This window comes from Chrysochloris asiatica, unplaced genomic scaffold (genome assembly GCF_000296735.1).
Source record: "Chrysochloris asiatica unplaced genomic scaffold, ChrAsi1.0 scaffold00069, whole genome shotgun sequence".
In the NCBI taxonomy this organism is placed as follows: domain Eukaryota; kingdom Metazoa; phylum Chordata; class Mammalia; order Afrosoricida; family Chrysochloridae; genus Chrysochloris; species Chrysochloris asiatica.
Window position 1 is genome coordinate 4584033 of NW_006408587.1, and position 17615 is coordinate 4601647.

Below are 17615 nucleotides of genomic sequence, written 5' to 3' on the forward strand. Positions count from 1 at the left end.
AACAACAACAACAACAACTGAGTTAATAAGGAGCCCTGGTGGTTCTGTGCATTAGGCGTTGGGCTACTAAACTCAAGTTCCGTGGTTTAAATCCACCAGCCACTCTGAGAGGAGAAAGATAAGGCTGTCTGTTACCGTAAAGATTTATAAGCTTGGTGATCTTATAAACGGTGGCTGTGACTCAGAATCAACTCAGTGGCAGTGGGTACTGAGTGAATAAATGGGATATGGCAAAAACAGAGGAAGTGGCACCAGATTATTGAAGTATGAAACACTCTACAATGAAGTGACAGAATTCTTTACTGTTAGAGTCACAATTTTCAGCAAGCTGTAGTGTACAAATACCAATAAATATTTTCTGTTCTCTCCCTTGGCCCAATAAGTCACAGGATTGGATCTTGGTATGTAAGAGATAACCAAAACAAAATACAAAAACAGTTGCCATCGAGTTCATTCTAACTTCTGGTAACTCCGTATGTATCACTGAAAACTACTGGGTTCTCAATGGCTGATTGTTCAGAAGTAGATCTACAGGGTGTTCTTCCAAAGTGCCTCTGGGGTGGATTTGAACTTCCAACCTTTCAGTTAGCATTGGAGTGTGTTAACCATTTGCACCACCTAGGGACACTGTAAAAGACTTGAAGCCTCAGTCTTGGTTCTGCTACTTACTCTAGCTGCGTGACTCTGGAAAAGTCTCTTCCTTTCTTTGAACCTTCCCCTCCCTGTCTTTTGTATAGTAATGGGCATAATGAAACATGTTTTCACTGCCTCACCAGAGAATAAGGTTATGGATCACGAGAGAATGTCTTTTACAAGTAGTAAAGCACAGGGACGTATGTAGGGATGAGGTGACATGCTTGTGTATGTGTTTAAGTCTATGTGTAAATTAGCAATTATGATTGTTAGTAAAAGTTAATATATGTGTTTATTTATTTATTTCCTTTGTTTACCATTGTTGCATGTTTGGCACAGGCTGAAGACAAGAAAGTCTCAGAGAAGACTCTTCAGACTCCACTTTTGCCTTCTCCAATAGCTGATCATGTCAAGTGCAACATTTTGAAAGCCCAGTTGGAGAATGCTTCCAGAGTGAATGCCCAGGTGTGTGGAGCAGATACATTTCTTTGATTTTATTTGATCAAGATTTCCTTGATGCCATATAGAAGAAAGGGATGCTGGGTTAATTAGGTTCAGTCAAGAAGAGGAGCAGTTTTCACGGGGTTTTCAATGGATGAGTTTTCAGAAGCAGATTGACAAGCTTTTCTTTAGGTGTGCCTTTAGGTGTACTCAAATCTCCAGCCTTTTGGTTAACAGGCAAGCATGTTAACCATTTGTAGCACCCAGGAACAAATAATTATTAACTCATATGAAACTTTTAATTTGGTAAGTGAAAGAACAAAAAGAGAAGTCTAAGGCAGTGGTTTTCAAACCTGAATGCCCATATAATAGTCACCTGGAGAACTCGTCCTCACCACAGGGACTCAGTAAGTCAGGGTGCTGATGGTGGTGGTTATGTGCCGTAAAATTGGTTCTGACTCATAGCAATCCTGCACAGGGTTTCCGAGGCTGTAAATCTTTATGGGAGCAGAACGCCTCATCTTTCTCTCTTGGAACAGCTGGTAGTTTCGAACTGCTGACCTTGATGTTAGCCTGACTCTAATCACTATGCTACCAAAGCTCCTAAGTCAGGGTGGGATCTGTGAATTTGCATTTCTAGCAAGGTCACAGCACCACACTTTGAGTGACACTAAGTCCTAGTGTGGCGCTATGGGTTAATGTGCCAGAAGGCAAAGTCATTTAAACTGCAAGGTCTACGGTTCAAGCTCACCAGTCACTCCTTGGAAAGTCTATACAGAGTCAGTCACTATGGGTTAGAACCGACTTGATGACACTTAACAACAACAACAACAATGTACCATAGATAGTGAGCACAGGAAGCATCTGCCAACCCATGTAGCAAGCATAGGGCTGAGTGAAGAAGGAGGGAAAGATGTAATTATTAAAATGTAGAAGCTTAGAGAAGATACCACATGGAGAAACTCAGATATCTGTGAAGGGGTCACTGCTCACCCACTCCTGTGAGTTCTATACTAGAACGATATGCCCCTCAGGAACAGGACCCAGATTCTGAGGAGAGGTGCTAGCTAGCTGATGCTGGTATGTCTGAACTAGATACCATGAAGCTAGGTCTGCAAGTGATGGAAAACTGTAATGTGGATTCAGCTGTTGCTGCAGGAGGAAGAACTACTGCTGACGTGAAGTCATGAGACTGGCAACCTCCCAGGGGAAGGAAGCACATGGCAAGGAGCAAGCTCAGCTCTCACTAGAGCCCCCAATCAAAAGAACCTATCATGAGCCCCTTGTTGTTGTTAAGTGCCACAAAGTCGGTTCTGGGAGAGGAGATTTGCAGGGTCCCAGTGTCAGTGGAGGATTAAAGAGTGGATGAGAGATTGACTGGTACAAAGCCCCCACTTGTAGCCATAGCTATGACCAATGGTTGATCATTCCACTCCGAGCCTAAATGCAGACTCAGGACCCTTCTCCACATGATGTTCCAAGGAGATGCCACCAGCTCAAGTGGAAACCCATGTGCCATTTCTACCCTGGAAGCATTCTATTAAAAACTACCATTTGTATATGATTTCTTTTAAAATGTAGATAACTATCTTCTTCTCTTCTTCATTCCTTATAATCCTAATAGCTCTACCTATGCTACCTGTTGTTAGGTGTCCTTGGGAAGGTTCTAATTCACAGTAACCCTGTAAAGGGTTTCCGAGGAGCAACTGGTGGGTTTGAACTGCCGACCTTGTGATTAGCCATCAAGTGCTCATCCTATAACGCCACACCAGGACTCATGTTACCTAGGACAATGTGAATATTCAGTCATTTCTTAGAGTACTACTTCACTTACACATATAGCAATCTGAATCATTTAGGTCCTTCAGAACCTACCATGAAAGACACGAGAAAACTTACCAGTTTCGGGCTTGTGATCTAAACATGCCACAGTAAGGTATAAAACTTCAGAATCAGACAGCCTGTGTTTGAATCTCCAGTCTGTTAATTATCATCAATGTCACCTTAAGCTTATTTGTAATTTGTGAGGCTCAATTTTCCTATGTGTAAAATGGGGATGAGTCAGTTCCAACCCATAATGACCCTGTATAGTGTTTCCAAGGAGCAGCTGGTGAGCTTGAACTGCCAACCTTGTGGTTCAAACCAACTTTGCAGTCCAGTGCATTAGCCCAGAGCGCCACACCAGGACTCCATTTTTAAAACATACTGGTGTTGGTGGCTGTGTGCCGTGGAGTCGGTTCCGACTCATAGCGACCCTGTACAGGGTTTCCGAGGCTGTAAATCTTTATGGGAGCAGAAAGCCTCCTCTTTCTCCCGCGGAACAGCTGGTAGTTTTGAACTGCTGACCTTGCGGTTCACAGCCTATGAACCTTGCGGTTCATAACCACTACGCTACTATCCCAGAACAAATAAAACTGATATATATTTCACAGTTTACAAAGTTGATATCATGCATTTAAAAGTTCTATCACGTTCCCAATACCCCAATGCTTCATGTTGTCTGGGGAGAGCTCATATTTTTGCTCCATTGAAGAAATGAAGTGTATTAGAAATACTTTGGTAAAATGTAGAGCAAAGGTAAGGAAGGAGTAAGAATCAAAAGAAAAGTTCTTGGTAAAGCAAACCTTTTTGAGGACATGGAGGCAGAAAAGAAGGGGACTTGTGAATCCAGTAATTTTAGAGCATTGTTTGCCAAGAAGTATCTCTGGTGGCACACTGGTTAAGTGATTGGCTGTTAACTGAAAGACTGCTGGTTCAAACCCACTAGCAACTTCCCGGGAGAAAGGTGTGGTAGTCTGTTTCTGTAAAGATTCACAACCTTGGAAATCCTATCAGCAGTTCTACTGTGTTCTACAGGGTCACTGTGAGTCTGAACTGACTTGAAAGCCAGGTGTTAGAAAGAGCACTGGTCTCGTCAGATGTTCCCCAACTGCTTAGGAAATGCTCCACCCTGAATCCTCTGAGAAATCATAATGTACATGAGCATCTCAGAGACTCCAAGAAGTCTTACAGGAAAGAAATGTGATTGACTTGTTTCCTTCCTAATTGACCAGAGAACCCTTTTGTAACGTAATTTCTCTGACACCTGTAGAAGTGGTGTTCATGGGAATATGGGAACGTACTTTGGGAAGTACTGGTTTAGAGTGTGTGTTGTGATGGGAGTAGATTGAAGGAGGAAGGGAGGTGGTTGATGCATAGTCAAGCATAGTCGTAGGGGCTTACGTGTTATTTCCAATTAGTATTGATGCAGAATAAGGGTGTCAGGAAGGGAAGCAGAAGTCAAGCAGGTTGACTTGACTGTTGACTGCCTTTTGCCAGCGAGTCTACTCTGACTCACAGCAACCTATAGTACAGAGTAGAACTGCCAAGGCTAGGAGCTCAGTGGGTTCCATGGTTAAGTGCTTGGTCACTAACTGAAAGAGCCACAGTTGGAGCTCACCAGTTGCTCTTTGGGAGAAAGCTGTAGCAATCTGCTTTCAGTTAGCATCCCAGTGCTTAACCACTGAACAACCAGGACTCTTTAACTATCTGTTCCTGGCTCTAAACAAGGCTTTGATCAGAAAGCAGGCTGGATACCTGGACAACCCTGGCTAGTTAATAATGCGATAACCTCCAGCCTATATCCTTGAAATCTTTGTTCACTGTGTATTTAGAACAAAGACTGAGCTCTGTATGTTTGAGGTGGTTACGAGAACCCTAGGCTGTTCCATCTCTCCTTGACCTCCAACAGGGGATCAGCTGGCTTGGCTGGCTGAGTGAGTATCCCCTGTTTTCCCACCATTCTTAGTGAGACTCACCAAAGGAGGAGGATACATGTCTATCAAAAGCATATGATGTAATACCTCCCAAACTTGTTAAGCTGATGTGAAAGGGCAGATCTTGAATTCCTTTGTAAACTCTAAGTGATATGTGAGCATATTGCTGACTATTATTTCTGATGTGAAATGAGGCTGGGAAGTGAAACTGTGGGCTTGGCTTTTCCCACACTGTCTCCTTCTCATTCATGTAAGAGTTTGAGTTGGCACATAACAGGTCCTCTGTCAAAGTAAGAAAGAAAGAAGTGGTTGCATTTGATTGTCTTCATTCCCATGGTGGGGAATGACTGAAGACAACATATGTTAACTTGTATAAATACCAGAGTAAAGTTGGTTATTAACTGAGTACTTGATGAATTCCTTCTTGGATTCACCTTCCCATAACTATATAAACTTTTGAATGTAGGAGACTGGAAAACATTTTTGCATGCCAAGATGTTCAGGTTTGACTAACCTGTTTTCTTTAACAGGTTGGAAAAGAGGAATCAACATTTATAAATATCAATAAGAAATCCAGTCTTCAGGATGCTAATGTAAGGTCTGTTGCTTCTTGTTCGAATGGGGAAACCATACTGTCTGTATCATCAACATTATCCTCAAAACGCTGCCCACAAGGACATTCACTAATAAAATTAGAAAGGAAAAATAAAACAAATACTTTGAGATTGAATAGGTAGAAAGACTGGTTTAAATAATTTCCTTTAAAGCTCAAAAATGCTGCTTATTCTTCTTGTGATAATTCTACCTAATGCACTGATGAAGAACTTACTCTGGATTGTTTTGTGGTTTTCTCTCAAGCTTATATGTCTGTCTTGGTTCTTCCTCTGCTTAAAATCCTTTTAATGCACAATCTAGCCTCTGCTCACACTCATGTCCCCACTGAGCCTATCTCTCTCTTCTTGGCCCACTGCCAAGACTCTGACCAAGCTACTTGCCAATACTGGAACCACATTTGTTCCCTAAAGCTTCTAGGCCTCCCCTGTTCCAGAGGGACTCACGGACAACAGAAATGCTTCCCCTCTCAAGTGAGAAACAAGTAGAGATGGGGGAGTCCTGTTGCCATCTTGGTGGGAAGCTAAGACCACTGCATCAGGGTGTGTTGTTCAAAATGCAGATTAGTGGCTCCTACTCCAGAACCTTTGGAATGTTGGGGTGAGTTTTGGTGTGGTGACTTAGAACTGTGGTTTCATCAAGTGCCTGGGATAATCTACGAACAACTCCCTGGGGAATGCTTTTAACCAGTTACTATTTGCCATTGAATGGATTCCAACTCAAGGTGATCCATGTGTAATAAAATAAAACTGTGCTTCATAGGGCTTCAAGGGCTGATTTTTCAGAAGGAAACCACTAAGCTTTTCTTCTAAGATACCTCTGAAAGGACTCCAACCACCATCCTTTCAGTTAGGAGCTAATCAAGTTAACCCTTTATACGCCCAGGAACTGGAGAATTCTTATACTATATGGTAAAAATAAAAACAAACATTTCTTTTTATCACCTTATGATCCCCATATCCATGTTTTGGGTATATATGTCTCATACTTCATAGACACATACCAATTTTCAAAACTTTAGTCCATTTCTTCTCATTCCAATTCACCCCGTTGTGTTTTCAATCTTGGTTAATACTGGCATTATTGTCTACCTGTTACCCAATCCTGTAACCTGGGAGTCTTGGCCTTCCTCTACATCACACCCTCATCTAATTGGTCTCCAACTCCTGCCAATTTTATTTCCATCTTCTCTCCCACACCCACTTTCTCCTCTTTATGACCACAATCCCTTTCAACCTCAGACCCTCAGCTTCTCTCTCCTGATCCATGACTGACTGCAACTGTCTTTTCATTTGCTCCTGGCCTGTTTTCATCAGTGTCCTCTGTGCTGCTCCAAGGCCCTTTCTAAAATGCAAGTCTGACAATGCCACTTCTTTGGTCAAAGACTTTAGTGACTGTCATTGCTTTCAGTGTAAGTTCCTGAGCCCAGTGCCTAAGGCCCCTCATAACCTTGCCCATGTGACTTCCCTCTAGTCCCAGTCCTCTGTTTTTCTTCCGGAACCCCACACATCAGCAGTTCCATCGGCCTTGTGTCCTCCATTCAGTCTCCACTCTGTGTCCCAAGTTACTGATCTTCCTTCTGTCTGGTTAAGGGCAAACCACTCTGTGAAGCCCCCCAGTCTCAGCCATTCCACTTAAGCAGTTATGTGCTCCCCCTTAGACTGTGAGCTTTTCCAGGAACCATGTTCAGCTCACTCTGGGGACCAAGCTTGAAGAAATCAGAAACCTAGAAAATGTTGACTCCGGTTCCTTACCTTCTTATTCACGTGTTCACTCAAACTTTTATTAGGAACTGACCATGGCTGATCACCATGTTAGGCTAGGCATGGAGTAGAAGAGAAAATGAGGACCCAGAAAAGTTAATTCACTTGTCAGAGGTCCCTTGCTAAGGACTACAACTTGATTAGATATCCTTTTAGTCCCAAAAGATAAAAAAAAAATTTTTCAATGAAATGAGTCATGGTCACTACAAAAATATACTAACCTTTTCCTTAAAATACCATTTTGAGTAGTATCAGTTTGTTTTCTGGTGTAATTTCTTGAGGAAATATAAAGGTGAAAGTTAATGTTTAGCATTTCACATGTACAATGTTGTTAAGTGTTGGCAAGTGAGTTCCGACTCATAGTGACCCGATACAGGGTTTCCAAGGAGCCACTGGTGCATTTAAATCACCAACCTTGTGGTTAGCAGTCCAGTACTGATCCACGTGTACATATGTACACTTGTGCACAGAATTTAAATATGCTATAGAGCAAGAAGTCTTAAAGGTCTTCTGATTATGTATTTTTCACATTAAATGCCCTGTGGTCCTTTCTGTTTTCTTCTTATTATTTAAAAAAAAATAAGAAATGTTTTCTTTATCCAAACATGTATACAGGAGGTGCTTTAGAACAGCATGAGCCTCCTGTTTTAGGAGATGGAGACAGGTAGAAAATGTTTTTAGTTTTATAAGTCCAAGAAGGTAAAGTTTTTAATGCTTTAACATTATATTCATTAAGATTGCTAATCAAAATCAACCCCAAGAAACTGACAAAGTAAATGTCTATGAGCCAACTTGATGGGGCTTTGGTCTCAAGATTGTTGTTGTTAAGTGCTGTTGAGTTGTTCCTGACTCAGAATAGGGTTTCCAAGGAGCGGCTGGTGGATTTGAACTGCTAACCTTACGATTAACAGTCCAGTGCTTATCCTTCTGTTTTCTTTTTAAAGTATATTCTATGTTTTAAAATATCATAGCTACTAGATTACTTGAAGTAAAAACTGATTATCCATGTATTTTTCTCCACTCCTTTTTCGAAGAAGAATAGTTCCAGAACTAAACCTGGATAATGGAGGGAGGTTGTTTGGGGCAGGAAATCTTTATTCTGTACCCTAATGATGTGCAATTCCCCTCTTACTGTGTTTTCTTTCCTATGATTTTGCCTTTTTTTTTTTTTTTAATTTCCTATACTATTAATTTTTATGTTTAATAAATAGAGCTGAGAAGAGGAAAAATGAATTTCCTGTTTATAATAACTACTTAGGTACGATTAATTGAGAAAACAGTTCCTATGACTAAAGCAAGATCATCAATATTTTTTATTGATACTGTTCCTTTTTTTATGTATCTATAGAAGTCCCATTGCTATACATGTGGAAACTCCCCAGCCAGCTGTGGAAAAGCCGGAGATCAAGCCTCCCAGAGTGAGGAAGTTAACCAGACAATACAGTGTGTGAGTTCTGTACCGGATGTTTTTCAATGATAAGAACAAAGGCAATATTAATTGTTTGGTCATAAATGCTCTTATTCCCTCACACCATTCCTAGAGTGCCAAAATTCAATTTATTTCAAATTTAGGTCATATTGGGACTCGATCTTTCTCTCAGAAAAAAAATATTAATGTTTGGTATATGTATTCATTAAGGAGCTCTGGTAATGTAGTGGTTACGAATTGGGCTGTGAACCTTAAGATCAGCAGTTCGAAACTACCAGCTGCTCCGCGGGAGAAAGATGAGGTGTTCTGCTCCCGTAAAGATTTACAGCCTCAGAAACCCTTACAGGGTCGCTATGAGTTGGAACCGACTCCACGGCACATAACAACAACAACAACATATGTATTAGTTATCTATGCTGTGTAACAAATGACTCCAGAACTCAGCACACATTTAATATCTCAGTTTCTGTGAGTGAGAGTCTGGCCACGGCTTAGTTGTGTCTCTGCGCCTCTCACAAGGTGAATCCAGGCATTAGCCAGGGCTGTGGTCCCCACTGGCGATTTACTGGTGTGGCATTTGACAGGATTCAATTCTTTGAGGGTTATTGGATTTGGCTGGCTAGAGGCTGCCTTCAATTCCTTGCCAGGTGGGCCTCTTCAGCTTTCTTTCTTTTTTTTTAAAAATATTTTTGTGTGTGCTAAAGTCTTAGTGGCACAGTGGTTAATTCCTCAGCTACTACCCCAAAAGTTGGCAGTTTGATTTCATAAGCAGTTCTCCCAGAAAAAAATGTAGCAGTATGTTATCTTATAGCTTCTAGCCTAGGAAACACTATGGGGCAGTTTTACTATGCCCTATAGGGTCACTGTGAGTGAAAATCAGCTTGACAGCACCTAACAAAAACAACAAAGTGTGTATATCATCACATTTGTTAACTTAATCATCTTAAGTATTTAATTGCTGTTGTTAAGAGCTGTCAAATCTGTTCTGACTCAGCAACCCTGTAAAGGGTTTCCAAGTAGTGGTTGATAGGTTTGAACCATCAACCTGGTTAGCAGTCCCGTGATTTACCTGCAGTGCCACACCAGTATATAATTGTTGTTGTGAAGTGCCGTCGAGTTGGTTCCGACCCATAGCGACCCTGTATAGGGTTTCCGAGGAGCAGCTGGTGAGCTTGAACCGCCAATCTTGCAGTTCAAACGGCTTTGCAGTCTGGTGCCTTAGCCCACAGCTCCACACCAGTGGCATTAATTACATTCCCAATGTTATACCACCACAATCTATTTGCCAAACTTTTCATCACTTCAAACAGAAACTGTACTGACTGAATGATCGTTTTTCATTCCTGTCTCTTCCACCCTGCCCTTGGTGACCTCTGACCGGCTCTCTGACTCTGCATTTGTCTATTTTAGATATTTCATATAGTTGGGATCATACAGTCTTTGTGTCTGATTAATTTCACTTGGAACCCTGGTGACATAGTGGTTAAAGCACTTAGGTACTAACCAGAAGGTCAGCTGTTTTGAACACAATAGACATTCCACGGTAGAAAGACGTGGCAGCCTGCTTTCATAAAGATATACAGCCTCGGAACCCTATGAGGCAGCTCTTCTCTGTCCTACAGGCTCCCTATGTGTTCGAATCCACTGGATGGTAATGGATTTATTTCACTGAACACAATGTTTTCAAGGTTCATTCCTGTTGTAGTATCTATTAGAACTTGCATGACTTTTATGACAATAATGGATATTTCATAATTTGTTTATCCATTTATCTGTTGATGGACACTTGGGTTGTTTTCACCTTTTGCTATTGTGAATAATATTGCAGTGAACATTGGTGTGCAAGTATCGGAGTCCCTCCTTTCAATTCTTTTGGATAGACATTGTTGTGGGATGTGGTTTTGTTCCGTGGAGTCAGTTCCGACTCTTAGCGACCCTTCACAGGGTTTCCAAGGCTGGAAATCTTTATGGGAGCAGAAAGCCTCATCTTTATGGAGTTCAGAAACCCCAATCAGGGAATGGGATGGTGAATCCAACAGATTCCTGTCTGTACTCATGTAACTCATGTCTCCTGTACACAAAGCAATTTAAAAAATTCATGAAAAATTTCCATTGTCTTTTTTCCCCCCATGATCTTTTAAGTCCATTTTTCCACTATTTTTGACTCCCTTGTATAATGCTGTTATGTGCCCTTAAGTCATGAACAATAGAATGAAACACTGCCTGGTCCAACACCATCCTCACAATTATTCTATTTGACCCCATTGCTTGTATGTTGGTGGTGGTGGTTATATGCCGTGGAGTCGATTCCGACTCATAGTAACCCTGTACAGGGTTTCTAAGGCTGTAAATCTTTATGGGAGCAGAAAGCCTCATCTTTCTCCTCCAGAACAGCTAGTAGTTTCGAACTGCTGACCGTGAGGTTTGCAGCCCAATTCGTAACCACTACGCATATGTTGTTGTTGTTAAGTGCTGTTGAGTTGATTCCGACCCATAGCAACCCTGTATAGGGGTTCCGAGGAGCAGCTGGTGAGTTTGAACTGCCGACCTTGCAGTTCAAACGCATATAGCATAGTACATATATAGCCTATAACACATACGTCTTGATACCTAAACCAACTGTCATTGAGTCATAGGGATTCTGACTCATATTGACCCTTTATAGGATTTCTGAGACTGTAAATCTTTATGGAGTGACTATTGGTTTTGAACCAGCAACCTTGCAGTCAGCAGCCCAACACCTATCGTATGTCTTGATAATCATAATAAATGACTATGTTACTAGCTTATGTATATACTATGTGGTACCTCTTTTTTTCAGTGGGGACATGGCCCAATTATCCTTCCCCTACCTTATCTATCTATAAAACCACTTGTAGATTATTGTTATTTCAGCATTGTGTATATAATGGTATTTACTTCTGTTGCCTTGATTGTACTTTCTATCTAAAAAGTTTACCCTGTAGCAGTGTATGCCTTGAATCGTGAGCTAGAGCATCCAATCTCATAGATCACAAGTCTCTTGAGTGTTATAGTGCGATCTCTATTTAATTTTATTTGGAACATATTAATGTGAAATACCTCATGGCTCCCAAATGCAGGAAAACCAGTGCTAGTGATAGCAACAAGAAGAGACAGAAGAGAAGTATTGATTTGGAAGTGAAACAAAAGGTTATTAAATAGCATGAAGGTGGAAAATCAGTGGATGCTATTGCTTGTGATTTTGAGCATGACCCACTTGACAACCACATTGATCCTCAAAAACAAACAAAAAATTCTCCAAGCTATTAAAGAAAGGAATGACGCCATGGAAAGCTATAAGGCTGACAAGAGAGACCTATATCAGATGTGAAGAAGCTGCTAATGACAAGGTTTGAGGGCGGTGATGGTTAGGTTTGGTGCCAACTTGATGGGGCCAGGATTCCCAGTGGTTTAGCAGTTGAGATGTAGCTGCCTCCCATGATGTGATGTGACAAACCAATAAGAGGATTAAGGGTGAGGTGTTGTTGTTGTTAAGTACCATCAAGTCAGTTCCAACTCATGGCAACCCTTATAGTGTTTCTAAGGATCAGCTGGTGGATTTGAACCATGGACCTTGTGGTGAACAGTCCAGTGCTTATCCTAAAGAGTGCCAAGTTCAGGGGATTTTTGGGCCCAGAGTTAGCAACATAGCCACAGAGGACTAGAGTGGAGAGTGAAGAGTCTAGCTGATAAGAAGAGAGGGCAGACATACGCACAAGAACACCCACACTTGCAGATAATACCCACTTGACCTGGCTTCAATGACTGGATGATTAGAGCTCAACCAGAAGAAGAAAGAAGAGGGAAAACAGAATAATCTGATGATACAATTTGATGAACTTGACATACACCTATGGAAGCAGTAGCTCAAAAGAGGCAACAAATCTTTACAGCGAGGATCTGTCCCATCCCCTCTGCACACGGAGAGGACAGGGATGGGCAACTTGGACATTGGCTACCCAGAATTGGGGGGGCTACAGAGGTAAGAAGTGACTGGTTTACAATCTTTCAAGAGGGAGCCTAGATCCAGAGGGTGTGGAGCAAGGTAGAATCTCCACTGAGTAGTATCTATTCTGTCTAGTTGGGGCTGATGAAAGGAGATGTGGATAGGTCTCTTGTGATACAATAGTGAATAATTGTTATCAGGACTGATTGTAAGGGCTGGAAATGTAAAAATAGACGTTTTGTGGCAAAGAGAGGGGCGTGATTAACTTTGCAGTCTAGGAGCAGAGGTCCCTGGGACCATCAAGGGAAAAGACTGGAAAATGGAACCCTACCCAGAGAAGCAGTGATGCCAGGTATGGAGGCAGAGACGATGACATGGGGAGATGGAGTGGCTGGGGACTTTGGACCCAGAGAGGAAGAAGGGCTGTGTGCGGACGACCGGGGTGTAGGCTTGTGGGGTATACCCATTGGGTGGTGGATGATGCATGGAGCCGATTGTAACCATGGCAAGGAAACAATATATGATGGGATCAATGTGAAGCTAATGTCCTCCCATGTAAACTATCGCATAATTTACAATAAAGCATTAAAAAAAAAAAAGAGTGCCACACCAAGATTACCCTTAATCCCACCATCACTCTGATCTGATTGGCTGGAGATTCCCAAGGGTGTGGCATGAACTACCTTTTATCTTACAAGAGATAAAACAAGAGAGATTTCAGCAGAGAAGGAGGTGGATTCTGTCTTTTGGACCTGGGGTCCCTGCAATGTGAAGCTCCTAAATCCTAGAGAAGGGTGATTCCAAGGGACATGGAGATCTCCAAGGAATACGGGGGCTTTTCGGAAGTGAAAGGAGCTAAGTTTCCCAACTGCTGGCACTCTGAATTTGGATTTCTAGTCTCCTAAATGGTGAGAGAAAATTTTCTGGTTGTTAAAGTCATCTACTTGGGGTATTTCTGTAACCGCATCCGTAGAGAACTAAGACAAGGAACAACACAAAAGTGACTCTCTCTCAACTCTGGAAATCACTGCTAAGGCACAAAGCCTGTGCAAGTTGCTTAGAGCTAAAAGCAGGTCCAGGCTACAATATGGTGTTCACACAGCATCCAAATCATATGATGTCTGAGTTCACAGAACACATTGTGGATGTTGAATGGTGCATGCCTGTACTAAGGAGTAGAATTGCTGGGTCATTTGGTGGTAATTTTGTATTTAACCTTTTGAAGAATTCTCTAGCTTTGTTTGCGAGAGAAAGCATACAAGAAGAGCCAGAGAGACTACTAGGTCTGCCCACACTCAAGGGTAGAGGATCACAGAAAAGTGTCAATACCAGGAGTCAGGGGTCTTTGGGAACCTGATGGAAGCTGCCTGACACAGGATTCAGTGAAATGATAACATGATCTGGCACCAGGATCAAAGCTGATCACGGAATGGTAATGAGCACCGTGGGACGTGTCATCTCCCAAAGTGTCCCAGGCCATCCACTTCTGTTCACCCTAACAATGTGTCTTGGCTACTGTGTACACAGGGCAGTTCTACACTTGTGAGGAAGAACAAAATTACTTTGAAATTTTCCCATCCAAGAACTCACAATGAAGACATAAATGTTGAATAACAGTAGTGGCAGTACTAGCGATAACCATAGTGTGGCTCTCAGATTCTGCCCTTAGCTGTGGACCAGGTACCATGTCTGCATGTACAATTGGTCAAAGAGCTGCAAGGGGAGCTTTTTAAATCTTGGCTAATTTACAGCTGCAAGCTGTAATTAGTGTTGAGCCTTTATTTCATCTTCTATACAATGGACAAGATAGCATCTACCTCTCAGGAATAATGTAAGCTCCTAGCCAGGGGCTGGAACATGGACTGATTTTCCCTATAGTAGAGACTAGCAAGGAGCTCTGGCAGTGTAGTAGTTATGAGTCGGGCTGCTAACCTCAAGATCAGCAGTTTGAAACTACTAGTGGTTCCTTGGGAGAAAGATGAGGCTTTTTGCCCCCCTAAAGATTTACAGCCTCGGAAACCTTATATGGGGTCACTATGAGTCAGAAACAACTCCACAGCACAAAACTACCACCACCAAAGAATAGCAAAATTATTGGTTGGAATTTTCACAGCTTTAAGTTTTTGCCAATAATTAAGCCTTGAATCATTGATACCAGTTACTACTCATTTGCTAATTTCTTGCCATCATAAATACTGGTAAAATTAATAAACACATGGTCAAGGAATATAGATGGAAAAACAGATTTCTGACTTCCTAAAAGTATGGTGATTTTTGAGATAAGTGTGCATCCTGGGAACCAGGTGGGAATGCAGTCAGCCTTCGGATCACGATATATATAATATTTCTAGTTCCTAAGCAAGAGCTGGATGCATTTAGATTAAAAATTGCTCCACCAAAAGTATCATGATTTCAGATGCTCTGAATACTTCAGTCCTACTGAGTTCTGTTAATGGTGGTAGAATCATTTGGGAAAGGATAGTGGTAAAGGTTTATACCATGATGAATATAATCAATGTTACTGAATTATACATATCAAAATTGTTGAATTGGCAAAAGTTTTGTTATAATGTATTTTTACCACACATATACAAAATCCCCCAAAGCCAAATCCTTAGCCATGTTCCTGCCTGGAGATATGGCATAGGAAGGAAGAGGGTGGCTGCTGTGTGTGGAGTGAAGGAAGAAGCAGGACCACTCTGCAGAGTTTGAGGTGAAAGTGTCTAAATATAGCAAGTACATATATTTAGAAAATGACAAGCTAGTTTATTTTTGGAGTCCTGGTGTGGCACTGGAGGATAATGCACTGGACCTCAAGCTTGGTTTCAACTGCAAGGTCAGTGGTTCAAACCCATCAGCCGCTCCTCAGATACTCTAGACAGGGTTGCTATGAGTCGGAACTGCCTCCATAGCATTCAACAACAACAACAACAGCTTTTTTTTTATCTAGACATGTAACTTCACTATAAGCCACTGCCATCGATCAACTAGATTCTGACTCACAGTGATCCTCTGAGGCAGAGTAGAACTTCCCAGAGGATTTCCAAGTCTGTAAGGAGCTCTGGTAGCGTAGTGGTTACGAATCGGGCTGCAAATCTCAAGGTCAGCTGTTCGAAACTACCAGCTGTTCCATGGGAGAAAGATGAGGCTTTCTGCTCCTGTAAAGATTTACAGCCTTGGAAACCCTGTACAGAATCGACTCCACGGCATATAACAACAACACATATTTACAGAAGCAGTCTCATTTTTCTCCCACAGAGTAGCTGGTGGGTTCAAGCAAAATCCAAGCAATTCTGAAAAGTGCAAAGAAAAAAAGTAATTAATTAATTCCCCCTAATTACACCATCAGAAATAACCAGTGTTGACACATGATTGCTACTTTCAAAGTCGTCTATGAATATTTATTGTTACAATAGGAAGTAGTACTTTTGAAGAAAGGGATCATATGATGTATGTCATTGTTGTTAAGTGTCATTGAGTTAATTCTGACTCATAGCAACTCTATAGGGATGGTGGCTTAGAACCACTGACCTTGCAGTTAGCAACCTAGTGTTTACCCTACAGAACCACACCAGGACTATACAAACTATTTTTTAATTGTTAAATAGTGTTATTTTTATTAACAGAAGATAAAGAAACTGAAGTAAAATTGAAAAGACTTGCTGAGTTTTAGATAAATGTTTCTTTATAAGATCTAAGTAAAGTACAAGGTTATGAAAACTATTAAGAATTTGGAGTCTTTTTCAGTTTCTATGGTATCAGTTGACTTGCTGCTATGAGAAATGATCTGCAGGGTTTTAAAGATAGCCTTTTTGTGTAAAATTAATAGTTATGTTTTTAAGGTTATAATAATTTGTAATGGGATAGAAATAAATTCTAACCAACTTCTGTAGTTAAGTAGCTATATAACCTTGAGCGAGTCATTTGACCTTGGATAAATCATTTGGCAATCAGTCAACTGAATATTGAGTAGCTTCAGCTTTTCTGAAAAATGAAAATCATAATATAAGGTTCTTGTGAATATTAAATGGGTTAACACATATATAACTAATCTGACCTGCTTCCAGGGTCTACCTAAATTGCCAGTATCTTAATGATTTTTGTTCACTTACTCAAACCCTACATTTTCCATTTGTTAATAACAGATCCGAATTCCTTGTCTTTTGAGTTCTCCACATGCAGAATGATCTAAAACCCCCTAGGACCCTCCTCAGTCAGCTGCCCGTTGCAGCTGTGTCCCGTGACCACATTTCCTGCGAGGCACGCTGCTTTGGGAAAGCCCTCAATAAAGCCCTCTGAACTCCACACTGGTACCTTCTGGTCACTGGCCCCTGCTCAACACTGGTCCAGCTCAGCCATCATTTCTAACTGACAATGCCTGTGCCAGGATGGCCCAGAAGTTCTACGTAGGAAATCCTTAGGAGGAATCTAGTGGGCGTTCCCAAGACTACCTTCTGGCTTTGGTGCTTTTTTGTAGATCTCACAAACTCAGAAAAGCTTTTCTTTTCAAGGTTATGATGAGAAAGGATACAGGTTAAAATCAGTCAAGGAAGAAGGCACATCTTGTGGAGTTGAGGAGACACCAGGTGTGTGCTTTCAGGTGTCCTAGCCCATTGGAGTTCTTTGGGTTACACTTAACAATGTGCATCAAGATGGATGAGATATTGCCGTACAGGGATGCTCACCTGAGCTTGGGTGTCCAGAGCTTTTACTGGGCAGTCAGTCATATAGGCATGGAGCCCTGTGTGAATGATATTATTAACTATCCAATCTCCAGCCCTTCTGAGTTCAAACTGATACAGCAGTGCCCAAAGCCCCGGGCATACAAAATCAGGCTTTTGCCATAAGTCACATTATTATAGTGGACAAAGGTCTGAGCTAAACAAGATACTCTTATGAAGCAGGATAGTCCAAGGACTCAGAGAATGTCTTCCAGGGACATGCCTCCTAGGACCAGTCCTTTCTCTGAAATGTATCTGCACCTCAGGCCTGCTGACTTAACCCTTTACTGCCAA

The 17615-nt window shown here is 41.5% G+C and overlaps 1 protein-coding gene across 1 annotated transcript in view; it reads left to right on the forward strand.

Moving 5' to 3' along the window:
* EPB41L4B (erythrocyte membrane protein band 4.1 like 4B) overlaps positions 1-17615 on the forward strand; it is a 223632-nt gene that overhangs the window by 182330 nt on the left and 23687 nt on the right. The window contains exons 21-23 of the mRNA XM_006864734.1: positions 973-1098; positions 5360-5427; positions 8553-8651. Coding sequence (XP_006864796.1) covers positions 973-1098; positions 5360-5427; positions 8553-8651 — 293 coding nt within the window. The remainder of the gene's footprint in view (positions 1-972; positions 1099-5359; positions 5428-8552; positions 8652-17615) is intronic.